The 19262-nt window shown below is 50.0% G+C and overlaps 1 protein-coding gene across 1 annotated transcript in view; it reads right to left on the reverse strand.

Annotated features, from left to right (window-relative positions):
• The window catches only part of ARHGAP17 (Rho GTPase activating protein 17), a 29999-nt gene extending 18461 nt beyond the window's left edge, over window positions 1-11538 (reverse strand). The window contains exon 1 of the mRNA XM_088537761.1: window positions 11440-11538. Within this exon, the coding sequence (XP_088393887.1) occupies window positions 11440-11538 (99 nt within the window). The remainder of the gene's footprint in view (window positions 1-11439) is intronic.
• Between the last annotated feature and the right edge of the window lie 7724 nt (window positions 11539-19262).

Below are 19262 nucleotides of genomic sequence, written 5' to 3' on the forward strand. Positions count from 1 at the left end.
CACGCAAGAAGAAAAGTTCCTACATGCGCCAGTATCTTCAAGGAGAAACTAATAGGATTCAGGAGGGATGAGGAAGGAAAAGGGCAGCTAGCAGTGCACAAACAGGAGTCCAGTTTACCATAAAGTAATCTGAAACACGACTCACGATATGCAATAGGAACGTGACAGATATGCATTAATAAACTGCTCTTTTAAGGGATTCGAGGTAAGGAACTACTTTATTTCGGGAAACACACCAAAAGCAAACAAGCTCCTGCGCGCACGAGCGCTGGGACGGACTGCGTGTGGCAGAGCTCCTGCGCGCAGCCAAGGAATGCAGTTGATCTGCATTTTGATGACTCACCACGATTAAAAGGAAGCCCTTTGGAATGGTTTATATTAAAAAAAAGGGGGAAAAAAATCCCCAAATAGTTTTCATCTGCAGAATTAATCTGAGCAAGCTCCAGTTCTCAGTACTGCTCTAAAATTGCTTTTGTTAAGTTTCCAGGAGGACAATAATTCTCCCCGGGTTTCCTATCCATGAATAAACAGAGATGAGCTCTGACACGCAGGGTGATGTTAGTGTGAGCTGAATCGTCCCGCACTGCGTTCGTTCCCCAAGAGCAACGGGCTGTAGGGTGGGCAGTGAACCAGCAGCTGGTTCTTCCACAAGCAGCAAATTGCCGTGTTCTAAGGAAGCCAGAAACGCTGCCATTCCCTGCCAGTCCTATACCACCAAGCAGGATGACTTGTTTTTTCCTCCTAAAAGGTTTACTTGGCGCTCACGGACTCTGCTTGCTGCAATAGCAGGGGGTTCCCCTTGGGTATTCTCCTAAAGTGGCTACAGAAGGATGGATCTAACTAAGTCCCAACAAGGTCAGCTAGTCAAAAACACAGGTAGCAAAAAAATCAGATGCAGACAGACAAGTTGGGAAGAAAAAGGTTGCCAAGAGGCTGCCAAGAAAGAGAAGCAGACGAGGAAGCGGGTGAGGAGCAGCGCGGAATCACTGCTGTCCCACACGGGAACACGGAGCGAACGCTCGGCCGGGCTCCCGGGTTTCCTGACGTTCCGGAAAAGGGAAGCTGCTCTTCTGGTCGGTGCCAGATTGCAGAGCTCCAAAATCCACGCTCAGGAGCTGCCGGAGTTTAGGGCAGCACCTTGAAGTCTGAAGCGATGCTAGAACAGAACCGGTGTAGGAGGACTGAAATCTCACTGGCTCCATGAGACCCTACAGGGACAAAACACTCCCGAGAGCAATAAAAACTAACCCAAACTCAGCTACTCAAGAAGCTCAGTAAAAAGTATTAAACTGGAGAGAACTGCATTGGTTTTAGTTTACTGAACACATAGGAACAATCTCAAAATTAAGTCCATTTTAAGAGGCCTGTATAAAGACACAGGAACAAGAAGTCCCGTTTCACATGTAATGTTGCAGCTGGGTTTCTGCTGTGCTAAGATTAAAGACAAACCAAAACACTCTAAACCATCCCCTATTTCTGAAAACATTTATTTCTGCAAGGTCACTTAGCTGGGCCGGACCACGCTGAGGGCAGTTGTTTTCCTGCACGGCTGAAGCCCGGGAACATCCGGGCGCCGGGAGCGCGGAGCGGCTCCCAGGCTGGCGGTGCCCTGGGAACGCCCTGGAGCAGCCGCGTTCCCGACGGCCTCTTTTCCAGAGGTCTGAATGCCAAATAGCAGGGCATGGCTGCGACACAAGCAGCCCTATGCACGGCTTCCCCATCACACGCTCCTCCCGCAGCGGCTCAAACACAGCAGGAGGACACGAGGCACGTTCACCTCCGTCAAGCTGCCTTGAGTGTGAAAAAGGTGACCTGCAGGCCCTGTCCATGCCCACAGGAGGCCTTGAGGGCACAGAGCATTATACAACTGGGTTATTATGCACCATAAGCTCCTTCCAGAAGGGGGTTTACTGCAGACGCCGTTCCAGTCCTGCTCGGTGCATCCCTCCTTTTGGACAGGAGCACATGGAGATACACGTGAAGGGAAGACTGCACTCCACAAAACAGAAAAAGCTACTGCAGCCCTATGGCAAAGCTCAAGCTAAACATAGAAAGGACTGTCGAAAACATGTTTATAAAGTGAACAGTACCAAGCTTTTAAGCCATTTAGTTAGATAAGAAGCTGCCTCCCCTCCACGAGCCCCCGAGAGCAAACAAACAAGTGAGTAAATTCTTCCATCTGGGTGTAGCCAGGCTCTCTGTGCCTGGGAAAGCCTTGCTTGCAAAAATTTTTTGGCAACGAGCAGCAGAGCTTTTGGCTTTCACTTCTTGTTACTATTCTGCAGCTAAGCAAGAAAACATATGGGCCCTTAAAGGCTATCAAGGTGTTTTAACATCCCTCACGCCACTTAACGGCAAGCTTCTCTAAGAAACTGTCGCTCATATTGCCAAACTGCTCAGTATTTGTGTGTTAAATAAAGCAGCCCCCGGGACAGAAGGCTAAACTGCTTCAGTTCTGCTCGTTTAGCCATTACTCAAGATTATTTCAAGTATTTTTCACTAAATTCAAGTTTTAAGCCGGAACATTCCTTCCCTCTTCTACTTCAATCCAATCAGTTGGAAGAATTTATAATAAAAGCAGCTGCTTCCACTTTAACACTCCATGTTAGTGCTAGCGGCCCTGAAGTTTACCAAGCTAGATCAGTTAAATAAAGGATAAAGCTTTTTGCTTTTATCAAGGCTTAGCATGGGATTTTAGAAAAAGTACTTTAGCTTTTCACTCAAACTATATCATAGCTTTTCCGCATGCAGAGAAGTCAGAGCCAAATATATCTTTGTTTTCATCCCTGTTGAGGGCAATTGTTTTCCCCACAATAGGCACTCCATAAAATTCAGAAGGCTCAAACTGTTTAAAGAACATTAAAAATATATATTAATGGAGTCACAGTACCTGCAAGAGGTCTTCACTAAGCACCTCAGTTCTCTCAGCCCTAAAGGGGGATAAAAAAAGAAAAGTCAAATGAACATGTTCAAGGTTAAATTGGTCACCCCAATTTCCAGGTTTGCAGTTCAGAGCTTTGGGAATCGGCAGCGTCGGCCTTGCCGCCTTCCCACGCGCACGTCCTTGCTCCGGAGCCTCCTGCTACCACCCCTTGCTGGCTGCCCTGCACCTTTTACATTGATCTAGCACTGCTATGAATAAAGATTATCCGTAACTAACAATACTCCAGCTAAAGGTCTACTCTCAATAGAAAAAACACCTGAATGCTTGCACATAGCCCCAGCCAAGAGCAGCACTTGTTACATGGATACTCGAGCCTCTCCAAGGCCAGTTTACACGCACACTTTGAACTGTTTAGTGTTGAACCAGGTTTGCGGAGTCCTGGTTCTCATTTCCTGCAGCTCTGCTCTCCGTCTTTGTTTGATCTACAAGCCAGAAGATACAAGTTTCTCTCCCTGCTGCTCTTTCCTACCTGGCTGTTTACTGCACACCTATTGCTCTGTGTGCATTTGAGCCCAGCAGGAGCCAAGAGGTGACTCCCTGTGCCGCAGTGTCTTAGCCAATCCAGCAGCTTCCCTCCGATCCTGCAGTCGGTTTAACAGCTCCGGGAAGGCGGCTCGCAGGAAAACACTCATTTTACTGCTGAGCTTCAGCACCGAACACCTGGAATGGCTCCACAGAGGCAGTCGCTGCTTGTTCTTCAAGGTGACCTCAGCTCCGTGGCACACAACCCGCTTGGACTACGGGTGATCCATGGAACATTGAATACAGTAACGCCCAAGACCCCAACGAGAGCAGGAAGAAGGGTCAGGAAGGGCTGATGTCACACGCCGCACGCACTGCTGCTAACACGGCCTTTGGTTTCCAACACCACGCTCCGCTCGGCCCCGTTCTCCACAGGGAATGGACACTTCTCATCGCCAGCTTTCCCGCAGTTAGACTAGATCTACCGTTAAACACGTGTGTGTGCCACCTCCGCTGGGTTTGGGGGTTCTGTCCCTAACTCTGACACATCTTCGACTTGGTGCTTCAGTAGCCGACGTGTTTTGGGGGTCCTGCAGAACACAAGCTGCTTGCAATGGCAGACGCAGCCATTTCCAAACAAGGGAGCCTATTGGAAACTTCCAATTTTGATATTTAAGGAAAAATAGTACTTATTTGCAAAGGCACTAAGGGTTTTTAGCCATCCCACGCACATTTAGCCCCGATTAGCAGGGCAGTTTACCAGGGCCCTGTAGCTGCCCGGCAGCAGAGACGGTGGCGGCGGCTCTGCACGACAGCAACGGGGCAGGACGGAGCCCCGGGCCCGGCTGCTCCACGGAAAGCCCCTCGTGCCCGTCCCGAGGCCCGCGCGTCACCGCGGTGGCCATGCCAGGAGGGCCCAGGTAAAGCCCCGGCTCCCTGCCCGCTGCCACCACAAGGTCCCAGCAGCGCCAGCCTACGGTAACAGCCGACAGCAGCCCCATGGGACAGGAATCCTCCTGTCGGCTCCTTCGAGAATTGGCAAATTTGGTATATAATGACTGAATTTTGAAAGGGAAAAACTGCAATCCCCGAAACACCGGGTTACTGGCTCTTCCCCTATTACTGTGTACGAGAACATAAAGTGAACGCGAGCAGCTTCTCCACAGCACGTTAGGGACACGGACGAGGATTACGATGTCCGAGCGACAGCAGCTGGGGCTGCCGGGCACCGCTGCTCCGGCCATCGGGACGGGGAAAACGGGGCCGCTTCCCGCGCCAGCGCCGCTCGGAGCGGGGAGCTCCCGGCACGCCGCGGCGGCGCGGCGCGGCACAGCGCGGCACGCAGAGCCCTGCCAGCCCTGCACGGACAGCCCGGCTGCCCAGCTGTTCCCATGGGTTAAATATAAAACAGCCGCGTGCCTGGCGGCGGCGGGGCAGGCCGCGATGGAGCTGCTCCCCGGGGAAAGGCCGGGCTGGGAGACGGCAGCGCAGAGCGCGCGGGGCCTCGGCAGGAGCCCCCCAGCACCTGCGAGGGTGAAAGTGTCCTCCGGAGCCGCTAACGGCTGCGAGGGCGGCAGGGAAAGCACAGCAGGGTTCCGAAAACACAACCAAGGCCAGGCCCGTGCTGCAGCTAGAGCAGCCGCCTGAACGGTGAGCATAAAGCGGTGCAAACGTTCCACACAAACACGTTGTTAAACGTTTTTCCACGAGCGCAGGTCCGTCACCCTGCAGCAGCACACGAAGCCGAACGCAGCGCCCGGCAGAGCGGCCCTGAGCGCAGCCCGTGCGAAACCGGCTCCTGCTCAGCCCCGCCAGCTCCACGCTGCATCCCGCCGGCCATGGTTTCACCTTCCCAGGGGACAAACACAACGGAAACACGTGCGAACGGCAGCGACGGTTCGAGTAGAGCCGAGGGAAGGCTGGGCCGAGGCGCCGTGGCAGCTCCGGGACGAGTGGAAATTTCCTGCGGGAGCGCGGCGAGGAGAGCAGCGCCAGGCAGCAGGCACAGGGCAACGAGTGACTCGGTCCCCATGGCAGAGTGCAAACAGAAACCCTGAGTCACACGCGGCGCCCGCGGGTGCTGCCGCGCGGGACACGCGCCGGGATCGGCGTTCCCCACCGCAACGGGGCCGCGCGGGCGCCTGGAGCCGCAGCCCTCCCGCTGCGCCGCGCGGGCCGGCCGCTCCGAGCACCTCGCAGCACATCCTGCCCGCCTTCCACGGACAATAGACGGGATTTGCTGCCAGGAAAAATGGAGGAATCAGCAGCGCTGCTCCAAAACAAAGAATCCAGAATTAGAGGAACTTCCCTTCCAAAGGTTTGCTTTTTTAAAGTTCACTAAGACAGACTTGAAGCACCACTGGTCTAAGTTATGTTTTATATCAAGACCACCAGGTTAATTTTCCCTATTCAGTTCCAGGATGGAGCTTCCTATAAATCAATGACCTTGGTTCGGACTTTGAATTTGAACTACTTAATCTGCAGCCAGCACCCCCCGTCCTGCTCAGAGCCGGGGCTCCGAATCGGGGAGGAGGAGGAGGAGGCCGCGAAGGGCACGAGGCTTCCCCAGCACCTGCCTGTGCACAGCCACTTTTTGCACTTCTTTGGGCTTAATGCAAGTTAAGATCTCCTGCAAGAGCGTGCTGGCGAATCCACGGGACTGCAAAAACAGATTTTACAACTGTGGTCTTTGTAGATACATGTATTAAAGGTCACCATTTTATTACAAAGGATTTATTTTGCTTCTTTTGGCAGCCTGTGCTAATATTCCACTTTCTGGATGTAAAATACCATAGGAGTTTGGTTCCACTTGCGTAGCATTTTGAAGACAAGCCAGAGCAGAAATCTATTTGGCCAAGTATACTTCTCACCCCAGTAACCAAATCGTGTTATACAATTCCAGAATTAATCCCATTTGAGCTCCACTCACACTAAAAATAAGGCAAGATTACCTTTAGTGCAGCTTGATTTTTTCCAAAAGATCCTAGCATGACCCAAAGTAAATATAAATTCTCTGCAATTCAATGTGTCTTAAAAGCCCTTCTAAATGCAGACAGCTGCCACCTTTCCAGGCTATAGTTTAAGCTGGCCATTGACACAGAACCGTGCTCTGAACCCTGCTCAGAATTCCCTGCCTCCCGCCTGCAGGTTTTGAGGCAGGGAGCTGCAGCTCTGCACGGCAAGGTTGCACACCAAGCGTGCATTCCTGGAGGGCCAGGAACACGCTCCCGGCTGGGGCGGCCACACTCGGCAGGATCCGAAGCGGAGCTGGTGCAGGAACGGTGCTGCCTGCTGCACTTCACAGCATGGGCAGATCCCAGCATGGCTGGTGCGTGAAACACAAGGACACACCAGCATTTTGAAAAGAAAAAAGAAAAATACATATTTATGCCGCCTTTTTACATAAGTAGTTTCTGTCCCCAAACAATGCCTCTTCACGGAGTCTACGCTCAAGACCGCAACCTAACTCCATGTATTAAATAAACATATCTGATCACAGATGTTTTTATGGCACCAGCAACAACCACAGCACAGGTTGTTATTTTGGAGAAGGCCGCTCAGGAACTCACTTCCAGCGAGGTTCCTGGTGCAGAATCAGCTTTAACCCCACCACGCTCTGCCAGTCACTACCTGGGGTCTCCTGGGCAGTTGGAGCACTTCGGTGCTCCCAGTCCTGCGGAGGGGCTTTGGGAAGGCACCGCCGGTGCCACGGAATCATTCAGCAACCCAAACGTGGATGCAGAAGCTTCCCAGCTGCAAAGCCCAGCTCTCAGGTGGTGAGAGGTGCCCTCCGCTCGGCTTCCTGCCTCTGCTCCGCGTCATTCTTCCACCAGAACCTGCCCGGGCGCTCCCAGTCTCAACGCTGACCCCGTCCAGCCTGCCCCGACGAGGAGCCTGGAAGGCAGGGGCTGCCCCACGGCCACCTCAGCGCATCCGACATTCCCTTCCGACCGGAACGGATCCAAGGCCTCTGCTCCCAAGTGAGCCAGTAAATTTAGCTATTGGGAACAGCCGTAGTTCAAGCCAGAACCTATTCTGGGGTCACTTCAGGAGGCCCAGGCTCAGCTATGAGGCCACAGGTTACACTGCAGAGCTCCAACCTCCTCTCACAAAACACGGATTTACTCTTAGCACTAGATAGAAAATTAAAGCGAATACAATTCAGTTTAAGAAAAAGTACTGTCTGCACTGTCAGGTCTGTATAACAAATCCATAAAGATTACATGCCACACACGATAAGGAGACGGAAATTTAAGTCGAAACTTTTTAGATGGCCAAATCGTACATGTGGTTTAAACGCAGACCAAGAATCAGAGCAATTTTGTCTCGACAGTCACGTATTTCAGAGCAGTCTCTCACACGCCTCATTTTTAGGCTTCTGGATACAAGAATTAAGTGCTTCTAGCTGACTACTCAGCCAGCAACTCGCCACTCTACAGCTCCACACCGTGAACAAAGCCCCAGCTAGCGAGGTGTGCTCTGGATTCTTTTCTACTTTAAAAATAAATGAAGAACATTAGGCCAATATAAATGTGGTTTCATTTGATTTGCATTTAGTCCTGAAGGTAGAAATGCTTTGGTGAAAAGCTGCTGTGGGGGATTAAAATTCCTAATGGTTAAATCCAATTAGTACGAAACTTAGCACTTTTCCTAAAATAAAACACTGGCACAAATTTAGGGAAAAAAATGAAGAAAACCCTGAAGAAAACCACAAGGAGAAGCAGAGGAAACGTGAGCCCACCGCACTGAGACAAGAGTGACCTTCTAAACCCATCAGATCAGTCTACCTCCTGTCTCTAGCCTTTCCCTCTTTACATCTCACAGCATACATTTCTCGTGGGAAATGTACCCTATTTAGCTAGCATTACTGTAGAATATGAGCATTATATTTTACATTTAGTTGCTCCATATGTATCTACAGCCAAAAGCTTACTTCCAGGCAATGCCTTTCCCCCTCCACACAAGTTCTACCTCGGCAGGTTGTGTTTTAAAGCCCAATTCCCAGCGCACCAGCTGGTGCCTCCCGCGGCGAGCGGGGCCGGCCGGGCAGCAGCTCCGAGGGCTGCTCCGCTCGGACGCGACGGGCCGAGCCGGTGGGAACGGCGGCACGGGGACCGCGCGGCTCCGCGGGAGAACCCGCTCCCTTGCCAAATCACCTGCTGTCCCACAACCCCGACATCAAACGGCACAGGGAAAAAATAATTGTAAAAAAGGCCCTCAGACACATCCTGAGCTTTCAAGCCAGACGTTATTTCCCATTTTCTTTTGCTAGAATTTGTGCCTTGTCAGTCATGAGAAGAGCCTGTAAGAAGCAGCGCTGCCTTTTGCAGAGACAAGATGTTTACAGTGCAGACATGAGTGAACAGGAAAAATATGCAATGCAGGAATGAGCAAAAATAGCTGAGTTGCTTAAAACAGGAGTGCTTTACTTACTTCGGTTTCTGCACTTTGCCAGGACACTTCAGCTCTGTGTTACTGTGCCCGGGCATCAAAAAACTAGAATCCAGAATGAACATTTCAAAGATAAGACTTAATTTAATACTTATTTGAAGGAAATCTACTTTCAAGTTCATGTTTTCTTAAAACTGTCAAAAGCCTCTGAACAAAACTGAACTACAACGAAGAAAACATCAAAAAAGCAGAAAAATAAAATTAACAGAAATAAAAAATGAAGAGATAACAGTTAAAAGCTCTAAAATCACAGTAAGAAAGTATGGCAAGGGAACTGGGGGACTTGGGGCGCTGCACAGGGCTGGCCAATCGGGAGGCCAGCGCAGGGTTATTCTCCACGTCCATCTCTGCACAATGGAGCCTTTTGCGCCGCTTTTCCGGCCAGGACGCGGAGCTCGGAGCGACGGCCGAGCCCTCGGCTGCTCCGAGCGACAGGAAACCCGGGCTCCGGGCCGCGCTGGGCGCAGACATCCGCGACACGGCGCGTCCGAGCCGCGCGGGACGTGTCCCACCAGCCATCGCCACCCTCACGCGTTTCACACTATTTCTTGCTGTTCAAGCACGAAACTGAAAGCCAACTCTATCATGGGACTTCTCGGAATGAAACGGGAGCCTCTGCCTGGAGCCTGAGAAGGGTTTAACCTGCGCTGCACTTCCTGAACGCGCCCCGGAGTCGCTGCTGCAGAACAAGTGCTGCTTTATTGCAGCGCTCTGCTCGCTCGAGAGGCACCAGCAGCTCAGAACATCGGGCACTAAATCAGCTTACGGCACGGCGAGCTGCTTACGGGTTTAGTAGAGGCAGAAGCTGCAACCGTGTAGCCCATACACTTCTATTTGAGAACACGGGAAAGATAAAAGGTAACACTGCAATCCTGAAAAATAACTTTAACCGTCCACGCTGTTTTTCCTATTGATTGTTGATAGCCAGGGTGCTGATGCTGGGAAAAGGCTGGCATTTGACTAAACCATTCAACTTCCCAATAGCCCGTGGTTTCAGAACTGCACGCAAAGCAATCCGTCCTCCAAACACGGTCGACCTCACAACTTCATTCTCCTGCCACCGGCTAAAGTAGGTTTTTGCAGTCTAACCCGCATCAGTTCCTAGGGTTGTGCACACACGTGCGAGCCGCAAGCAGCGTGCTCCAGCATCAGCATCAACAAAGCTTTCTGCAACCATTACCTCCTATCTGCAGCTTCCAGCTGTAAAAGTCACCAGGTTTGCTTTGATTATTTTGGATTCTAGAAGTGTCACTGGAATCTTGAGAAATCCCCAAAGTGGCCAAAGTCTATTTAGACAAAAATCTCAGTTGAGTGATCTTTGGTGCAGAAAACCTTGCAAAACAGCAGAAAAAGAATCTCTCTCATCTAAAATTGTTTCAATTATTTTGCGGGCTCGTTTTTGCAGTTCCCCCAGCTCGCCGATCCTCTCTGCTGTAGTCACTCCAGGATATTCCTGTCATTTTGCAAGGCAATTAACTTCACAAGAAAACAATCTGTGTCAAGGAAAAAAGGCTCCACCTCAGTTCAGAGAAGAACTTGTGACCTCACCCAGCTGGCTTGGATTTCTGAGGCGCTTCCTGTTGAGACAGCAGGACGGTGCCGAGGACACGGCTACTCCAACACACTTAGCAGGAATGAAGAAGCACTACAAATACAGGCCTTTAAGATTACCTTGTTGCTAAGGAACGTATTTCAATCAAAACATTTTAATTCAATCAAGCAAACAACATTTAAAGTAAAAAAATAATAAGAGTCCTCTGTTTTCTTGTGGAGACATCAAACACTTAAGCTTGCAGTCTTCTTGAGACCAGTACATAACCAAATACCCAAACAAAACTGCACTGGAAAACACAGCGAGGTCCAATATCTGCTAAAATCACCTGCTGTCACCCGGTGCTGTGACACTACTGAGTTCTGAGGGAATCAATGCAGGTGAGGAAACCCAGCACAACCAGCCCTCCACCATCCACTGGGGCTTCCTGTGCTCTTAATGCACTGAAAAAAGCAGAGCTACTTATTTTAACAAGCTATAAAACCTTGTTTCTGGAGACTGTTTGCAATATTAGGAAATATTTCTAACATTCTAAGATGCTTTTGTGTAACCCTGTCCTAAAAGACCCTGTGTATTTGGCATTTCATTACTTGCTAAAGCAGTGACCTCTAATCTGCAGGATAGTTCTGATCACCTACTTGTTATGTAGTAATGAGCCTACAAATACACGCAAGTCCCTATGAGATGCCTTGGCTTTCATAAATGTGAAGTGTTTAACATTACAGCCTCACACAGAAGCAGCTTGTTAAAACACTTAACACTAACTATTTTAACAGATTAAATCATTATTGTTTTAAGCTTTTAGCTCTGAACAGAATCTGACATTAAAATTATTTCCTCCAAAGCGCCAGCCTCTGGTCAGGTCAGAGCCGAGCAATCCCGGACTCGCACACGAATGCAGCACGGCATTCCGGGGGCACGGCCCCACTGCACGGAGCGGCTCCCGGAAGGAAATCCAGGTTCCCGGGGTGTCATTCCCGGCGCCCCGTTCTCCATCCTGGCGGTACCTACGAGCCTCTGCACAATCTACCTGCTCGTCCTCCTGGTGTCTGTTTCCCGGAGCGGCCTCCGGCGGGGACGGCGGGCCGGGCTCCGCGCGCCCGCCGTTGGCGCCAGCACGGCTCGCCATTCGGGGCACCGTCGTTACCACGGCCCCAGAGCCTTCTGGAACAACCACAGAAAGATCTGCGCTGAAAAATAACATTCTGTTCATTTCTACACATCATGTTAAGGCCAAATAAATGTGTGGTTTCATTAAGCACGTGCTCCCTTCACCCCTGGCTGTGCATTCCTTACCCCTTATTGGGCTCAGATGGGAAAACATCAAGCCTGAGATGATCCAACAAGCAAAATATATATATATCTATCCATATCTCAGCTGTTTCTCGTGGCGTTTAGCAGTTTCGTGAGGCAGCAGCCTGCAGACTGCAGCCAGCACCGCGGGAGCACAGACCCCCCTGCGGCGCAGCCTGCTCAGGATGTGGAGCGACAGCCCCAGGAGGACGTTCCCAAACATACTGAAGCCCCCATATCTGGGCTCTCGTCACCTGCAGAGGCCTTTGCTCTGCAGCTGAACCCTGGAGCACTCGCACACTTCCACACGCTGCCAGTTGCACGCACCGTATTCAAGTGTTTAACGTATTTGCAGTAATTCTTCAGTTATCCGACAAGAACAAGCCCTACTAAAGGGAAACCTCTAGCCTTGCAAAGCTAGGTAGAGCATCTGGCTTCTGTAACTGGAAAGGAAACTTGACATGTAACCTCCAGCAGGAAGAAAAATCTAGTTTACCAAGCAGGCCCATAAGACGTCTAGCAGAAAGCTGGTAATCCTGAAGACCAGAAACTTACATTAACATTTCAAGTGCATCTTCTGCATCTAACGGGGGTGGCAAAATAACTGAAGCTGCTATGTCCTCCTAACAGTCCCTGTGCAGAAGAATAAGCAAACTCAGGAGTCCATCCTCAGGGAACGCAGGCAGATACATGTTTTTCCTCCCACGTGTTTCACTTTGAGTCAAAACGCTCAGTTGAAACTGTCGGAGTTGGGGCTGTCGGAGAAGCCGGAGAACCGGCCCCAGCTTCACGGCATCCTGTGGTCCTTGGAGCTGCAGAAGTCCATGTGACAATGAAGGCGCTGTAAGGAGCAAAACAAACCCGGTGCCATCGAGGCACAAACACACGGAGGCACCTCCAGTTTAGGGAGGTCCCGAGACAGGCAGGGCCGGAGGCTGCTGCAGCCTCGGGAACACGAGGGGCTCCGTCTGAGCCCTAAATCCTTCCCTGGTTACCTGCTCTCGGGCACCACGAGCTGAGCAAGGCACATTGAACTTGCTCAGTTCAGTCATTCCCGCACTGTTGTGTGTTCAGGAATCTTGCTACAAGGGATGAGGCTTTTGAAGCTGAGAGCTGAGCAAATACTTCCCTGCTTATTTCAGAGCTGTTGCTGCTCTTGTTAGAGCACTGCAAGGGCAACGTGGAATATCTAGACAGCTTTGCAGGGCGCTTTTCTGGAAAGCGAGGCACTGCCACGAGCAGAGAGCAGCGCTAAGCACTTCTCACAGTGACCTATTTCTGCAGAGAAATGGCTTTTCTTAAAAACAACTTAAGTCCTTAACAAATCCTGAAGATTCTTAACAGCTTAGACTTTAACATGAGGTCATCCGGACCCTTGATAATGTGAGATACCGTTAATTGCCCTTACCAAACTTAGAGAAAAGATCAGAAAAAGCCCAGCAGAATACAGTGTCCTTCAGTCTCGGGCCGTTTGTGACCAAGAAACCAGCCAGGCCCTGCTCAGGGCTGCAGCCAGCCCCGGACTCCGCTCCCTCCCTGATCCCAGCGATCGGAGGGCTCCCCGGATCCGGGATGGAGCAAACGGCCAGGGGACGGTCACTGCACGGCCCTCAGCTCAGGAGCTGCAGATAACTCGGATCATTTTCCTTTGGCTTCAGCAACGTCACTTTGAGGAGTACATGGATTAATGCAACTAACAGACCTAAATTCCTTAATGCTTGAATAATTGAATCTGGGCCACAGAGTGAATCAAATCAATTATCAACAAGCTCTTCCATTCACTGCTGCGCTAGTGGAAGGTTGCAGTTACACTGATAAGGCTGAGCCTACTGCAAAAACAGAGCAGCTGACAACTAACAGCTAAACCTTCTCCATGCTGAGAGTTTGCTCTGTCAGAAAACCAGAGCCGAGCTGCACAAAACGTTATACTGTGCCCCTTCTCCCCCGGGGGTACCAAAAATAGATAAATATGCAGATACCAAGAAACTCTCACGTTGATCTCCCTTGTGCTGGGAAGCAGAGTTAAAGGGTAACTATTAGTCATGTGCTTAGCTAAGTCTCGGACTCTCGGATTGAGAATTTTTGGTATTTCCAAGTTTTGGCCTCAGCAGACATGGGCTCCGCTCGCCATGCGCACAGGGGCATCCGCCCCAGCTCGGCCTGCACAGGCCCTCAAAAGGGCCCTCAAACAGGGCCCTCAGTTAATCTGGAGATAAGCACCTAAGCTGTTATAACAACTGAAGTGTTTCCTTTCATGTGTAGTCAGATACAGACAAATGTCAACTTTAAAAGACCAAATGCAAAGCAATTCTTTCCCCACTCAAAATACGAGCGTATTTCAGTATTGTTTGCCATTTTTTCAGGGACCAGGTTAACCAATCACAGTGAAAATGCCACCTAAGTTTTTCCACATGAAGCTTCCTGAATGTTTCTGGCTCATCCAAATACCCTTTTAAAATACCAGGCTAAAATTCATCACTTTTATTACTCAAGAACAAGAAAAGTATTACAGAAATTTCTTATGCATCTGCAAAATTTTTTTTGTTTCATTTTTAGGGCACAATGTAGGATTCATCTCATACTGCTTGAAGAGTTTTGGATTTACCAGCGAGTTTTTTTCCCCCTAAACCTCTCCAGATGCTCAAAAAAAGCTGGTTCTCAAAGTATGACCAACCAAAGACCAAGCTGAAATGTATTAACTAACAATACACAAAACAATTCTGAAATAATAACAACAGATCAAATAGATAACACTATAATGGAGATGAAAAAAATTAGTAACTCTCAGACCATTTAAGGTTTTCCATAAATATGAAAAGTCACTGGTTTTCAGCAGGCCTTGGCCCACATGAATTAAATGTATGTAGCTCTTTACTATACAGAAGCATTCATTAATAGTGACTAACTCGCCTGAGTGTGATAATTGTGCTACAGCACAACCCTGGCTCCAGCTTAGGCTTCAAGATTGTCAAGTGGCTTTAAGAACAACTAAATATAGTCTAGCATAATAATTTTTATGTGAGGTGCAGGCTATTAAAAGATACCTTTGAATATCCTGTTGAGTCACAGGGGTGTCACGCGTATAGGGCATGAAAAAAAAAAAAAACTATTTTTATACAAGAAATTGTACTCAAACAGTGGAAAATAAGTAAAGAACCAATAGCAGATTAGCTTCTTGCATAAAAACCAACATTTTTAAGTGATCTGTGGCCTATTTCAAATTTCTAGTCAGTCAGATCTGCTGGTCTGTGTTTTAACTTACTAAACCAGCTTCAGGACGGGCGGTACCACCTCTGCTGAAGGCAGCAGGAACGCACGCTCGTCATCCTGATCCCAGACCACTTCCCTGGACCTCGACTTTCCAGAGCAGGTGGCCAGAACAAGGTCACCCTCAATCTGTGTGGTGTCCTGTTACGTGTGCCCGAGAGATGGAAGGGGACGATGGGAACAGCAGCAGGGTCCCCAGAGGCACCAAAGCCAAACGTAGGTGCAGGATCGCTGGGCAGTCTAACAAGTATCCCTAATTACAAACCTGTTTCTTTCTGTAATCAAACAGCACGCCACAAACACACCTCTGTGGCCTAATTTCTCTAGTCCTTATATATGACTAATGAGACTAATTTCTCATATGAATTATCTGTCTATGTAGTTCAAATGCTTGTTAGTGTATCATTGGGAAGCCCTTAATAGCAGTACTTCAGAACATGAATTCTCGCCAGAGGTGACTGCAGCTACAAAGCCAGAACGCTTTCCGAGCTTCTAATCAAATCTGTTTCCTTTGTAATATACAAAGGATATAAAAACTAATGAAAATAGTTATTAGATACATGGAGAATTGGGTTGTTCACAGCATGCAGGACAACCCTTTGCTTTTCTGGATCTAAGACAGCTGACATGTTAGAGGTAGTGTCCCATTATTAAGTGTCCCAAGCAAAGGCACACACGATACGGAGGGAGCTCTTCAAATTAGTGAGAGGCAGGTCCCAGCAAACTGGATTTGCTGATTTTCGTTTCATAGTATTCCACCCAGACAAGAGACTTGGAATTGAAGTGAGGAACAGAAGAGCTGATCTCCATGGGCAAGACAGACCCTTGGTGCTCCCAAGGGAATTCCGTTCCTGAGGAAGGAATATTTACATTCCTGTGAAAGCAACCCCAGTGCACACCCTGCAGAGAACCACAGGCCACCTGGAAAGGATGCACGAGGCCTCTCGCATGCAGAAAGCAGCGAGCTCCAAGCAGCAAGGCGGAGGGCTGCAAGGGAACGGAGGGCTCCGCGGGAATCGCTGCTTTGCCATGAGCTGAACTCCTGAATCGGAGAAGCCGAGGCCGTGACCGCGGCGATACACAGCGCACACGGAGCAGCCAGCTCACATCAACTGCAGTTCGAGCACCGGCCAAAGCTCCAGCGTACGCAAGAAGGAACAGCCTGACAGTGCCAGGTTCAGCCTCAGAATCAGGGGCAGGAGGGAGCAGAAAGGGATGAGGACAGAAACTACCTCCATCGTATTTCATCTTGCTTCACTCTTGAGCTCAACAACCACCTAGCAGAAAAGCAGCAAAACGACTAAGACAGAAATAAAAAGTGCTGTACGGAAACTTCCATGAGGATTTTCTCTATCAGCTCCAGCAGCCTAAGCATTATGCACAGACAGATACCGTGTTTAACAGCCCCAGGCTTTGAGCAAAGACGCAACTGCTGCCTGACATCAGAGACGAGGACTAGTGCTCTGAATTACCACTCTACAATTAAAGTCTAGATAAATTATTTTGCCCTTTTTCTTTAGTTTTTATGGGCAAGTAACTGATACTTTAGTCTGTGGGTTAACAGCGTTTGAGATGTCCCCCTCGGTAGAGCTGCTTGTTTGCACAGCTGCACCATTTACAGGAAATCTGTCAAATAGAAAAAAGAAGTCCTCGGCTGAAGCTGAGCGCCTCTCGTTTGGGAAGTCCAACCACCTCCGCAGGGTGGTTGCCACAGACTGCTCAACACCATGTCTAATTATGAGGGAATCTCGCTCCACTCGGCTCTTCCCCTCCTCTTTAATTAATCTCTTCTGCCTATTTCATAATTCCGTGCCCTGTTCTCTCCGGCTCGCGCTTCCTGCATGCGCCATTCCTCTGGCCCGTCCTTCTTCCCTCACATTCCATGCTCTGGAGCTGTTCCTCCCCGACGCCGGACTCGGAGCACACCCCTCCTCAGGACACCCCGTGGACAGTCGCAGCGCTCGCCTGCCATACGCACTGCAAGGAGGCTTCTGGAGTGAACGTGTGTGTTGGTGTTCACCAACAAACCACACGGAGGGGTTTTCAAGACAGCTCCCACGGATCTGAAGCAGCCCTGTTTTCTTCCCACTTGATTTCTTGCCTCAATACTGCAGCGCTGAGATGTCCTGCTGCTCTCCTCGACTACAGCAGGAGAAACGCAGGAGGTTACTTCTGACTTTAGAAGATTCACGTTTTCGCTATACTGCATGCTTTGGAACTCGAAAAATTAGCGTTCAAGCACCGTTTGCACCTGAGTGAACATCTCAGGCAAATCACTCGCTTCGCACACCAGAAACGCTGCGGCCCCTGCAGACACCAGCCTAGTCGGGGGCAAGAGCAGCACGGATGGACTAGCCAAAAACGAAATAAAAACACACCACGGGGGAGGAGGGGAGCGACGCCCGGCCGCACATCACATGAACGCGCTGCGCTCCGCCGAGCTCGCGGCTTCACCAAACTGCTATTTTCGTAGTTCCTACACATGACCATATCTGGCAAGACCCAACACAACCCCCCGAGTTTTGTTTCTTTCCCTGCTACCCTCAAACCATTGAAATAAACTAACTTTCTTGGGCTTCATTATAATTAAATTAGATTTGCAGAGATGAAACTGACTTCAAATTACATAAGGTTTTTCCCTTTACTTGGAAAGGTGCAAATATTTTGGTTAGGAACAAAAGACTAAGAAATACACTTTGTTAACAAGAAGACTACAGCAAATAAACTACCACAGGAGCAATTTAGTTAATTTAAAACATTTTACAAGCACGAAGATGCAACTTACATGGAGGGAAAAAAAGGGCAACAAAAAAGGCAACAGGCACTGGAGGATTCTCTTTTTTCACAGTCTTCTCACTTCCATTTGATTAAAAAAAAAGAGAAAAAATTTTATGTCGTTGGGCAGAGAATCCATACCATTAAGTGAACACTGTTAAGGGAACTACTGAAAACCCTTTCTAAGCAAAGACAGTGTCAATCAAGATGCATTTGTATTTCACGCTAACTAAAACAGGATAGAAACAAAGTTTAGGTCGAATGTGAACTATTCACGTTGAAGTTACCAAAACAAACGAGTCGGTTTAATTTTAAAAGCGGTTTCACTTGTGCTTGTCTGTACCTGAACAGAGGCAGAGGGCTTTGCTGCTCTGCACGCGTGGGCAGCGGGGCCAAGGAAGCTCCACGGGTTGACCTGGTACAGCCGCACGCGGCACCACCGCGCACGGACAACCGCAGCCGGGAAGCTCCACGGGTTGACCTGGTACAGCCGCACGTGGCACCACCGCGCACGGACAACCGTGGTCGGAAAGCTCCATGGGTTGACCTGGTACAGCCGCACGTGGCACCACCGCGCACGGACAACCGTGGTCGGGAAGCTCCACGGGTTGACCTGGTACAGTCGCACGCGGCACCACCGCGCACGGACAACCGTGGTTGGGAACCTCCACGGGTTGACCTGGTACAGCCGCACGTGGCACCACCGCGCACGGACAACCGTGGTCAGGAAGCTCCATGGGTTGACCTGGTACAGCCGCACGTGGCACCACCGCGCACAGACAACCACAGCCGGGAAGCTCCATGGGTTGACCTGGCACAGCCACACGCAGCACCGCCGTGCACAGACAACCGCAGCTGGGAAGCTCCACTGTGCAAGAGGCTTCACAGCCAGCACTCCTGGCAATAAAACAGCCTCCCAGCTGTGTTAGTCAAAGGTCATTATGAAAGTAGTAACTTCTGCTTCCAGCCCCCTGTATTTGCAGTTCTCAAGGTTTAATTCCTATTTTTCCCCCTTACGCAGGAAGCAGTTCGAGACGCTTATCCCAGCAGAGTTCAGGTTATGAGAAATTCCACTCAGGTTTTGGAGCTGTGGGAGCAGAAGTCCGAACAACAGAGCTCACACTCCCATAGCCAAAGACTATTGATTTTTGCATGCAGACACTCACTACAGGGAATGAGAAGAAAGGAAGAAGACAGGTTTGGAAGTCACACCCTCTCTCAGAGGGAAATAAACGCCCTGTCGCAACCATCGCTGGCCGCCACATTTCATGTTTTCGATGTGTTTTATGTACCTGCTGCGAGCGCAGCCAGCAGCCGGAGCCGCAGTGAGTCACGGCGCGGGAGGGCGCGGTGCGTTCGGAGGAGCTCGCGGCAGCTCCGCGGAGCCTCCCCGGGCTCCGTTCCCGGCCCGGACGGCGCCCCCGGGCCCGCAGCGCACGGAGCCGGCGGGGGCTCGAAGGCTCCTCCAACCCGCTCCCCCCGGAAGGCCCCGAACGCGGCGAAATCCCCGTTTCACCC

This window comes from Tinamus guttatus, unplaced genomic scaffold (assembly GCF_059628265.1).
Source record: "Tinamus guttatus ecotype Peru unplaced genomic scaffold, ASM5962826v1 Tinamus_guttatus_pri_ptg000861l, whole genome shotgun sequence".
NCBI lineage: Eukaryota > Metazoa > Chordata > Aves > Tinamiformes > Tinamidae > Tinamus > Tinamus guttatus.